This window comes from Danio rerio, chromosome 21, assembly GCF_049306965.1.
Source record: "Danio rerio strain Tuebingen ecotype United States chromosome 21, GRCz12tu, whole genome shotgun sequence".
Classification (NCBI taxonomy): Eukaryota; Metazoa; Chordata; class Actinopteri; order Cypriniformes; family Danionidae; genus Danio; species Danio rerio.
The window spans coordinates 6,560,850-6,573,037 of NC_133196.1; the positions used below are offsets into that span (position 1 = coordinate 6,560,850).

At 39.0% G+C, this 12,188-nt stretch overlaps 1 protein-coding gene across 6 annotated transcripts in view; it reads right to left on the reverse strand.

The window, feature by feature from the left end:
* Positions 1–12,188, reverse strand: part of sec16a (SEC16 homolog A, endoplasmic reticulum export factor) — a 50,887-nt gene extending 38,699 nt beyond the window's left edge. For all 6 annotated transcript variants that reach the window (XM_073935728.1, XM_073935727.1, XM_009292712.4 and 3 more), the window contains exons 1-7: positions 12,055–12,188; positions 3,784–6,781; positions 3,561–3,694; positions 3,095–3,189; positions 2,870–3,008; positions 2,589–2,778; positions 1,803–1,974 (exon numbers count right to left, since the gene is read on the reverse strand). In XM_073935728.1, the coding sequence (XP_073791829.1) occupies positions 1,803–1,974; positions 2,589–2,778; positions 2,870–3,008; positions 3,095–3,189; positions 3,561–3,694; positions 3,784–6,732 (3,679 nt within the window). In that variant the 5' untranslated portion in view covers positions 6,733–6,781; positions 12,055–12,188. The remainder of the gene's footprint in view (positions 1–1,802; positions 1,975–2,588; positions 2,779–2,869; positions 3,009–3,094; positions 3,190–3,560; positions 3,695–3,783; positions 6,782–12,054) is intronic.

The window sequence follows — 12,188 nt, forward strand, 5'->3', positions numbered from 1 at the left end:
ATTTGTTGAGGGGGGAAAAGTATTTGTATTTGTATTCAAGTAAAATTCAAAATGGCGCAAAAATATATATTTTTTCTATTACACTTCTAATTTACGTTATAGTGAAAGTATTGTTTATTTATACCCATTATATAAATTATAGACATGCAATATTGGCTGTTGTTTTTGAACATGTGACAAGAAATGTCATTGAAAAGAAAATAACATATAAGCCATTATCTCATCCATGGTTAAACCAACAACTAATAAAATACCATTGTGAATATTATGAACCCCACCACCACCGTTCTTGTTGAAGGACACTGAATAGACAGAATAAAAACAAATAATACTTCAAAAAAACTGTTCTTCTTCTGAAAGAACTTCTTTCCAATTGACAGAATTCCAAAAACTAATATTAACTAAATAAATCTAAATAAACCCCTGCCTGGGAGATCTGGCAGAACAAAAGTATTCTATATAATACTAAAAGATACAGCCCTACTATTATCATCTGCCTGCCACAAAAAAGACACAAAGTTTTTTTTTTTTTTTTATGTTTAAAACTGACTTGCTGGGGCATATATATATATATATATATAAAAAAAAAAAAAAAAAAAAAAAATATATATATATATATATATATATATATATATATATATATATATATATATATATATATATATATATATATATATAATATGACAGGTCTTCTGTACCAGTAACGTGACTGAATGGGTGCAATGAAATTAAATGCAGTGGATTATTAAAAAAAATAAATTAGATTTTTGACTACATTTCATCTCATATTTTTATTGTCAACAATAACGCGCTGTTTATTCATATCATGAGCATGAATCCATACTTTTCACTCACGTTACTAGGACCCGTCAAGTTTCTGTTTGTATCAAGCTGTAGGCAATGAACAGATTTTGTCCTTACTTTTGTTTGATGAAATGAACACGGCTTAACTGCCTTGAAAATTATATATGATACAGGAAGATGACATACAGGTTGTCAAGATAAGATAAGTTTTAGACCAAATGCATTATAAAATTAAACATGTACTGAGAAAATGGCTTAAGGAACCTGAGAGGGCAACATTTCTTGTCAATTTCTTAATTGCATATGCTAAATAAAAATATAATATACACAAGGTGCATCCCAAATCACATACTTATGCACTATTCTACGCCATTTTGTAGTATAAATAGTGTAAGTAGTGCGTTCACACTGAAAACTCTAAAAATATTAAGTGCACTTTAATTACACGGACGATGCACTCATTTAACTAGTGAAATGAAGTGTGGAATGGACACTTAATGCACTCAACGCCCGCAGTTTTGCTCACGTAGCGAAAGGGGCAGAGCTTTCGAGTGCACATGTTGGATTACTTTATTTATTTTGGATTGTGAAAGCTAAATTCTCCTATGAGAATGATTATAGTGCCTTCAATGGTGAATGCGGGTTTACTCATGGCAGGTATTATTTGGTAGTTTGGTCATTTATTTCACTGATTTGGCGACCATCAAACATCATCAGTAAAACAGTTTGAATTTCTGCTTAGTAAAAAAAAATTGTGTTCCATTTCATACTATGCTGTTGAGTGAGTGAGTGCTTAAGTACATAGCGTATAAGTGCATGGTGTGCCATTTGGGACGCTGGAACAGTTTATGCATTAGCAAAATAAATTAGCAAGGTTAGCAAAATACAAGCTAAAATATAACATATTGTCAATTATACAGTCAAGCAATAAACTTCATAATCCAGCTAAAATAGTGAAAAGCTTATGATTATTTTTTGTGTTTGTGTTGTATACATACGCTGTTCTGGTGCAGACCAGGTGTTGTCAGCAGAATTATAAGGATCCTGACCATAATTCACAGTATCTGAAGGGTTAGGATACTGGCTGTAGGTGTAATCTGCTGGAAGAGTGGTGCCAGTGGCATCGTAGGCTGCGCTGACCAAGTCTGGTTGACTCCTGTAAACCTGACTCTGCAGAAGGAAGAAGATCCTGTTATGAACATTATGCAGATTTGTTTGTTTTTTACTGCCACATCAGCAACTTATGGCTATTTCATGGGAACATTAACATCGATAAAAACATTTCGCATAACAATAAGAACTTCAATATTCAATGAGATATGATAAAAAAATAAAATAAAACATTTACCATTAAACAAAAATTCGATATGATTTTTTCAGTTCAAAATATAATCAATAACTTACTTTTTTTTTTCTGGGCATACATTTTTAAAAACCATCCATCAACATACAGTACAGAAATCTTATCTAGTAGTCTATAAAATTTCACATTCTATTAAAATATGCTTTATGCTGAGGGAGGCTTAATGTTGGTGGTGCATCATTCCTAGAGTCATTCCTAGAGTTAACCAATCTAGTATAAACAGTTTGGTCATGCCTGGTCTCAGATTAAATTTAGGGAGTATACTTTCATATATAACTCATTATTAGTACAGTTTTCCCATCCCACTTGCCATTTTTCGCATATATACTAAAGAATTTTAGGTTTCAGATAGGAATTAAACGTTCTGTCAATTAACATTACGCAGATAAATCCACTAAATCACATACATACATACACACACCTGTTGTGACCGTGAGCTGAAGCTACTACGTCGACTGTGTGATGAATGCACACTGTGTGCTGATTGTTCACTGTGAACCGAACGCCGGTCAAAATCATCAGCATATGGGTCACGTCTCCGAGAGTCATCGTCAAAGCTGGAGTCATAACCAGGGTAATATCGCCATGGATCGTCATACCCTTCCCTTCCCCTAGTGACGATTACCAAGAAAAGTGTTCATATGCAAAAACTAAAAGTATTAATAATAATAAAAGATGAATTGCATGAGTGCCTGCGAGTACCTGTTTTGATATTGTTGGTTGTAATACGCCTGTCCTCCTCTGTAACCATCTTGGTTATAATACCATCCATACATTTGATCATAGTATGCTTTGTAGCGTGGATCATAAGCAGCATTGGGATCATACCACCTGCTCCTATCTAAATACACACAAACACCCACAAAATAAGCAAAAGAATATAGAATACATAGAAGGCAGAGATTTGTAGCACTTAAGAGTCTTTACCTCCATAGGCATCGTATTGTCTCTTATAGTAGTTTGCATAGTATTCGTCATAGGCACTACGGCTGGATCTTGAAAAGTCTTCTTGATACCCCTGTCTAAGATTAGAGGAAAAAACTAAAACATTGGTTTCAGAGTAATTTTAGACAAGTGCACACTACCAAAAATCACTAAATGGCATACAGTTCAAGTGCTGTATTAAAAAGCCTTTCTGTGAATATAATGTTTTTGCAGAAAATCAATAATCCTACTTATGATAAACAGCTAGTAAGCACTGGTATGCAAGCATAGCGATGGTATCGACTGATTAAATTCTCCATTCGTGATAAGAACAATGTAATCAGCAACGTCAGGGGAATAGTACAGAAATTTGCTCTCAAATCAAACCAAGAAATCAAAGTGTAAAAACAAAAATCTGACAAAAATCTCAAATCATTAGAAAGTGAGTGAATGTGGAACAAGCCCTCACCTTGAGCTGGGCCTGTCAGAGTATTGACTGGTTCTAGAGCTTGGCCTCTCTGGTTGGCGTTCAGCCTCCCGATAGCCAGGATTCTGTCCATCATACCATCCGTATCGAGGATCGCCTCTACGGTAGGGATCATCCTACAAAAAAACAAACAAACATGTTGATACAAAATGTGGTAGGAATTGAATTCTTTATATGGAAATGTACTGATCATTACATCATGCACCTGATAATAATTTTGAGTTCTGGGATCCACAGGATACTGCGGTGGGTATGGTACTCTTCCATCCTGGTACTCCGGGTAGGCTCCTGGGTAGTACCCTGGGTAACCTGGACCAGGGGGCATGGCAGGAGGAACCCCATAACCTGATTGACTACCTAGAGATGAAGGAGGCCTTTGAGGTTCTTGAGGTGGTTGGGTGGTAGAGTTTCCAGATTGGGGTGGGTAAGGAGGTGGTTGGGCAGATCCAGGTCCAGTAGGAGGGGCGCCAGGATGTGTTGGAGGGGCCTGTGGAGGAGGCTGGTTTTGAGCTGGAGGTGGAGGAGGATGGGAGTTCAGAGTCTGATTATTGTCAAGTTGGTTGCTAGAGGGTAATGGGGGGTTGGAGTTCTGCTGATGGGACAGAGAATCAGTGTCAGACTGTCCCCCTTGCTGTGCATCTTTGGTGACCTGCAGGTAAAAGCCAGGTGTGTTATTCACCAAGCCTGCAGGATGGGTTGATTGAGAGACAGCTGGGACTGATGTGACCTGATTTGTAGACTGTGGCTGATGCATAGAAAAATCAAGCAGCTGATAATTTGAAGGTTGGTTGTGATTGGTGGAGGCAGCTGAAGAAGGCGGAGCTTGAGTAGCAGAAGGCGGAAGAAATTGGCTATCACCTTTAAGAGACTGGGCCCTTGAGAGGTTTGGTCGGGCTGCCTGACCATCGTTGGCCTCTCGCGTTAGATTCAAGACACCTTGAGCTGAGGAAGAACTGAAGTTTACTGGTGTCTGAGAAAAAAGAAGTGGTGGCTGATTTGTTGGAGGAGAATTCTGAGGCATTTGATTGGTCAATGAAGATTGAGGATGTGGGTGAACAGGTGCTGCTGTCTCTTGAGGACTTGGCAGAATTGATGGTTGTAAGAGATTTTGGGATGAAATCAAACTGTAATTAGAGGAAGGTGGCGCAATCAAGACGGGCTGGTTCAGAGCCTCTTCTGGAGGTGAGGTCACAAGCAAGGAGGCATATCCCAGACTTGCCTGAGGTGTAGAGTCTGGAGGAATCTCAAGGTTTTCAGAGGGAGGTTGTGGATCTGGCCTAGCTGGATGCAGATCAAGTGGCCCATCTTCTGGTGGCTGAATTACTTCAGATGGATGTGCTGGAACAAATGTTGCAGTCAGAGACGGTGCTGCAGGGGCTAACAGTATGTTAGCACTTAGACTGGCAGTGTCATTTTGAGCCCAGAGTGCAGTTGCAGGACTTTCGATGGGGCGTCGTGCCCCCTGAGCTCGAGATGAGGGTCGGCGTTCTGATAAGTAAATAGTCTCCAAGTTATCTGGAGGATGCTCTAAATTGCCAGGCTGCATGTCACGTCCACCCTTTTCCATGACCACACGTGCACGATCAACTTCAGCAGGTCGAACTCCTACACCATGTGAACGAACAGGCTCAAATGAGGAATTTGCACTTGCCTGGAACACACCAACTGGTTTAGGTGGACTAGGAGTTGGGAAAGTAGGACTTGCCTCTGCAGCTGGGTTAGAGTCTATTTGTTCAAAGTATCCACCAGTTGAGGGATGCAGTGGAGGGTGATCAGGTGGACGAGGACTCTCCTGTTGGATAAATGTTCCCACTACTTGTTGTCTACGAGGGACATGACCCCCACTGTGAGCACCGTGTCCACTACTGTGACTGACATTACTGTAGCTGGATGAGACACTTGCAGAGCGGGCAAGGCGAGGAGCAGAGTCTGGTGTCTCCAAGTTAGGTCCCCCCTCAAAGGCATGACTTGGAGGTGGCTCACTAGGCAGAACTTCCTGGTTTGGAACACATTCCAGATTCTCCACTGAATCACTTGGTCCTGTCCCAGCTCGTATGTTACCACTGTCATTCAAATAGGGACCAGAGAATTCTGTTGTTGAATGGAGAGGTTGATGAATTCCATTTACACGCCCCTCCCCTGTTAGAGTTTCTTCATTTTCAACATCATTTCCCCCAAAAAACATTGACAGAGTTCCTGAGTCACTAGGGACTTCAGAGTAGGGGACATGGTAGGCACGCTGAGATGGATCCTGTGGGTTCTGATTGAACCATGGCTCAGAGGGTCCGCCTGACTGACTGAAATAGTTATGAGCAGGGAAGTGGGAGTTCTGTTGATAAGTTGCAGCAGGGCCACTAACATTTGGTTGAGCTGACTGAAATTGATTTTGAGATTGTGTCAAAGGTGGGGCTGTGAGAGGAGAAGTTAAAGGGGGTGGGGCTGTAAGGGGAGAAGGTACAGGAGGTGGGGCTGTAAGAGGAGAGGGTCCAGGGTGTGGGGCTTGAGCTTGGAAAGGCTGAGATGGGAGATCACTAGTTGGCTGAAAGTAGTTTTGAACAGAAGGTGGTCTGCTTCCATGTTCAGGCACCCAGTGTGAAGGTAAGGGAGGGGTTGGCTGGGAATGAAAAGGAGCCTGGGACTGAACTGGAGGTGTTGGGGTAGTGGAGGGAGGATGTGATGTACTAGGAATTAAAGGAGGAGCAGGGTTAGGCAATTGTGCAATATAGGGGATTGGTTCTTGGGAACTGAAGTATCCTGCTTCTGCAGGAGGAGGGATAGAGCTTGATCCAGGCCGTGATGGAACGGGCTGTGGTGTAAAAATTCTTGGTGGTGGGCCAGGTGAGGCTGCCTGTGCGGGTCCTGGTGGTGGCCCTTGTGGTGGAGCTGTTGGGTTGAACCCTGGCAGGGGAGGACTTTGCATAGGAAGTGGGTTGCTGTTTGTGGGTGGAGCTTGGCTGCTCCCTGCCATAGATGAAAAATTTTGTCTCCCAAAGGCAAAAGGATCAGTCACTGGCATTGTGGAAGGGGCAGCCGGTGTCATAGCAGACGCCGCCCCATGTTTATGGGGTCTGTTTCTTCTGAATGAATTGGGGCCTCCAGAAGGAGGTGGAGGTCCACTTGCTCCAGGAGGAGTTGTTCGAGGAGGGGGCTGCATTATGTACACTCACAGGTCTCCACAATGTGTATACTAACTGGCAGTCTCCCTATAGAAGTGAAAAACAGATGCATGTCATTTATCAGTAGAAATTATGCATTTGGAAACTTATCAATTTGATAAGTTTGACAATTATCAACATGCACCCCGAGAGTAAAATCATGTGCTGTGAGGGTGTCAGCACAGGGGCCACCTCAATAAAATAACAAAACTAGCCCACAAAACAAAACACCTCACCAAATCATTAAACAAAGAAATGGTTTTACACAGCATGAGTAAAATGATTAATTGTGTAAATGGCATCAATAAGTTTCTCCTTCTGTACACAAAGATCATCACACCATATAATATTCATAACCCTTATGATGAGCAGGTTTGAAGACAGCACTACTCTACTATGTTGGCACATGAACAGTCACCATGATAGAAACCTGACCACAAGCACACAGTGGGCAGGGTGCAAGAAATGTGCATTAAGTTACATTGAACTTTGAAACCTGTCTGAGATTTTTCTTAAGCAGGGGGCCTCTGCAAGTGCATACTTTAATCTACTACCACAGGGAACAAAAATGTCTCTGTTATGAAATTGCAGCATTTATTTACATTTTTTCATAAAAAAATGTAAATGATTCCTGAAGAATGACAACATGTCATGCAATTTGTTATAGAGGTAAAGTTGGTTTTCAGATCCGCACATTCATTCAATGTCAACTTGTGACATGTTCCCTATAGTGTTTACTATGGTACTTTGAATATTCGGTTTAAAATCAGATGCAAGTGTGACTTCAAACAACATCAGCACTATTTAGTTTACTATGAACAATGTTATACTTTCAAAGTAATTAGCTGCTATAATGTTTTGACTATTTAAAAATAGCAAAGAATACTTTTCCGAAATTCTATTGGTAAGGAGAAAGTCTGGAGGTTCTATTTTGACGATCCATGCACAAAATCTAAAGCGCAGGGCGTAAAAGCAATAAGGGTGCGTCAGAAAGAATTCACTTTTGCTATTTTAAGGACGGAAAAAACCACTTTGCCCCATGGCACATGGTCTAACAGGGTTGAGCTTATTCTCTTAATGAGTTAGAGGGGTGTTTTGAGAATAATCCAGTCAGAGTCTCATCTCCCATTCCCTTTAAGAGTCAGTTGTGCGCCATAGCGCATTTGCTATTTACATGATGGACTTCGTAAGTGGAAAAACTGAACACTTCACTAGAAAGAAAACAGTTAAACAGAGCATCTACAGCGCAAGAATGAGAGATGAGCCTCCTCATTCTTTACTTTCACTTTCACTCTCGTGGATAGGAAAATGTGTTGTACACACAGACATCCATTAGCCTACATAAATAATTTTGTTTGTTAAGCGCAAAGATTTGTTTCAAAACTATTTCTAAGTTCAGTTTTAATTTCCAGCAAACAAATAAATGAACAATAATAACAAAGTGTGGTCCAAATACACATGCTGTGCCCCATATGGTCTAAAACCTGACAGATGGACAAATCTAAGCTTGTTTTTAATAAAACAAATATAAATATGTATATAATAAATAAAAATACTACTACTAATAATAGCATTATACAAAAGCAAGTTATTATGAATAACCTGAAAAAAGCCTCCCTGAGAAGAAGGCATGTAAGTATGGTTTTTATATTTATGTAGGCTAGAAAAGAATATTTTTTTGTAATTTTTTAATTCTTTATAATTTTTAAAGATATTTACGTATTGCTGTACATCCTGTGTGTATTAAGCAGTGTGTAAGCGAGGCGCACAAATAACCCACTTTGCGCTAGACTATAGACCTGCTTTGATCTGGTCTACTGAACAGTGTATTTTAGTTCCTCAAAATAGCAACATGCCAGCAATGTGTCTCAACACGCCTTCCTTTTTAGACCAGAACGCCTATGGGTGCACATATGAGCGCAAATGCATTTGCTGTAACAGCTAAACGCTGTAAGAATAGAGCTGTAAAAATCTGTAAGGACTTAAACCATCCTGACAATTATCTATTCACTTTGCTTCCATCTAGAAAACGATTTTGTAGCTTGATGGCAAAAACTGTGAGACTTAGGAGGAGTTTCTTTCCCCAGGCCATCAGGCTACTAAATTCTAACCCGGTGTTACACATTACGTGATTTTTTTCGTATGTATCATTGTAGTAGTCATATTCATAAGTACATCAAATTGCTGCTATTCTTATTACCTTGTATAATTTTTTGCACATCTTTTTTTTTGCACGTTTTTTCTTTTTCTTCTTTTTCCTTAATATTTAATTTTTTGTTTATCTATACTTGCACTATCTCTGGAGCGGACCTGGGGCCTGTTTCAGAAAGGAGGTTAACTGAAAACTCAGAGTATTTTAACCCTGAAATGAGAGAAACTCTGGGTTTTCCGTTTCAAAATGGCAGGTTTGTTAAACTCGAGAAAGCAGGGTAAGTCAAGCCTGTTTCTGAAAGAGAGGTAACTTTAACTCAGAGTCAGTTACTGTGGTAACTTACTCTGTGAATCTAACCTGGTCAGAAGCAGGTTTTATTCTCTAAACTCAGAGTTTCTGTCTGTCTCCTCCCCTTTTTTAAAGATGAAGCGGCATTTCTCGCCTTAGCCTTACATTTCCACACACCTATTTTTATGCTCATTTTGGATACGTGCATAAAAACGATTGATAGAAATGTCATGATGCACATAACTTTTTAAAATATGCATTAAAAAAACGCGCATAACTGAGTAGGATAAACTTTTATTCGATAGAAAATGTGCGCATAAACTACGATGGAAACACTTTTACTGAACAAATTACAGTATGTACATTAAAAAAAAGATCATGATCATATGATAATGAAAATGTGTGTAAATGGACAAACCAGCAAGCTGAGCACACTGTAACATGTCTTAAATATTGTTTTAGTCATTCTAAAATGCCTTAACTGTTTCAGTATTAGTGTATATTATTATTACCTCCGAACGTCTGGTGCGTGTCAAGAGTCTCTGCGTCTCATGGCTTCAGACGCCCCCACGTGTTCATTGTGTTTCAGCATTGTCTTCTGACATCGAGGCGCAAGTACATTAATTAGGCTAAATAAAGAATTAGGCTAATTGACGCAGCTTCTTCTACCACAGTAAATTCTGTTTTTACTGTTGATATTTGGTGCCAGTTTAATCAGGAAGTGACGATTTTTTTCTCTTTGACTCGTTGGATGGAATTTTATTCGCATCTTTTATGCAATATGCCAGTTTTGCACATAAATTTATGTAATATATTTGGATGGAAACATAGCTATTGCCTACATTTTAGTCACACACAGAAGAACTGTACTAGAATGGCTTATCCTTTTTTAATAAATAATTAAATTAAATTCACCTTCGACATGCACTGTAACTAGATTAATGGGATTATTATTCTTTCTAAAAATTATTTTTAGTACTGCTTACCTTCTAAAAGTTATATTAACCTCTATCACTTGATCAATAAAAAAGGCAGACACACAAGTGCACTGTTAAATCATTTAAAACTAATGTATAAAAAAGTTTAGAAAAAAAATATAAACGTCACAAATTACATTACTTATTTTATTATACTTAAATATTTAAATACTTAAAAAGTGAAATTAGGCATTAACTTGAGCAGCTGTTTTCCCACGCTAACTGTCTCTTCTTCACTGATGGTTGTTTCTTTTCAAATATATACACACTCATATTTGCTATAACTTTGCATGAGAACATCAAGTTCAGCTGGAGAAAGAAATGGTGATCTCTTTTATAAGATATTCCCATAGTCACTCGTAATGTCTACGCTCCATTGATAATGCCTTTTTAAAGTCACGGTGTGCGCGCTTAACTCTGAGTTGGTCTACTCGAAGTTGATTGACCCAACTCAGATCAGCTGTTCTGAAACCGAAAACTCTGAGTTTTTAATCTCTCGGTAAATCAACTCAGAGTTCAAGTTTAAACTCTGAGTTGTTTGAACCTCCTTACTGAAACAGGCCCCTGACCTACATTTCACTGCTGGTCATACTTTGTATAACTATGTATGTGACAAATAAAACTTGACTTGACTTGATTTGCTATTTAAACAGCGTGGCTCAAAACATCAAAACGACTCTTGCGCCAAGCTGAAACTAGCAAACAACAACTGCGTCGCGCCTTGCACCTCATTGCGCCGGGTGTGTAATAGGGCCCTATATGTGTGAATATAAAAGCAACTTTACCTCAATCAATTTGTTTTATAAACAAATAAAACATTGTTTTTAGAAATGTAAAGCATTTACATGTACACATGAATTCCTTTATGGTTCCTTTTTGCAGAGTTGAAATCTAGACAAAGGATGGCAACTATGGCGACTCTCAAATATAAATTAGATTTGTGTAGTATTGCATTGACCAACCCATATAGTCCAAAAAGTAGTATATAAATCTATTAAGAATTTGCAATGTATACTTTTCTGGAATTATATAATTAAGGAGAAATTCTGAATATGCAAATATAAAAGCAAATTTACCGCAATTACATACTGCACACCATCACTGATTCTGTCTTAGCTTGTGTTATTATAAGTCACAAAACACTCAGCTGTAAAACTGGCCTTGATACAAAGCCCAATGGTTAATGAGTCAAATTTGAAGCTACTATATAACTGTTTAATTGTGTTACCACGAATTGGAATACTATTATTTTACATTTACAGGACTTTCTGTTTCAGCTGCAGTGATTTGAGCTAAGATGACAGATAACACTCTCACCCCTGGTGAGAATAAAAAAGATGTTATACAATAACTGAAGTAAAAAGTGAAACAAAAAATGCACATATAGGGTAGGAATACTGCAATATGCTGCATTATATCCGGCTATAAGGCGGACACGTTTAGCGCCCCTCACTGGATTTACCATCTGATGTCACATCCTGCTCTTTAATTCCTGTCTCTTTAACTTTATCAGCAAATACGCTTAAACAGAGTTTGAATAAATGAATTTAAAACGTACACAAAAACCCACATGGTATTCCTGTGAACCGTGCAGCTTAATATAAGCGGACAAAACTGTCAAAACAAAACACTGTATGAACTTACAAGTTAGCAAAAGGCAAAAAGCAGCAGGTAAACAACAGTGTAACCATCCAATGAAGCCAGCGTCTACACGATAACATTTCAGAATGTCACGTGAACAAACACAAAGGAAGAAGTATTATAAATGTAAACAGAGGATGTAAGGAATTACAGGTGACAGCTGACTGGGCCACTAGCCGCTAGCATGCTAACATTTCTAGTTAATCCCTCGAACCACAGAACGCTCTAGACACAATCATACAGCCCCACACTTTATCTCTTACCCGTTATCTTCCAGTCGAGATGCCTGAATACAAACAAAACTCAACACGAGCGCGGCTGGAGTTTAGTTTCTCAGAAAAGTGCAGGACACCGCGGCTGACACTTGTCCGCCATCTTGGCCGAGCGCGTCCTGCTT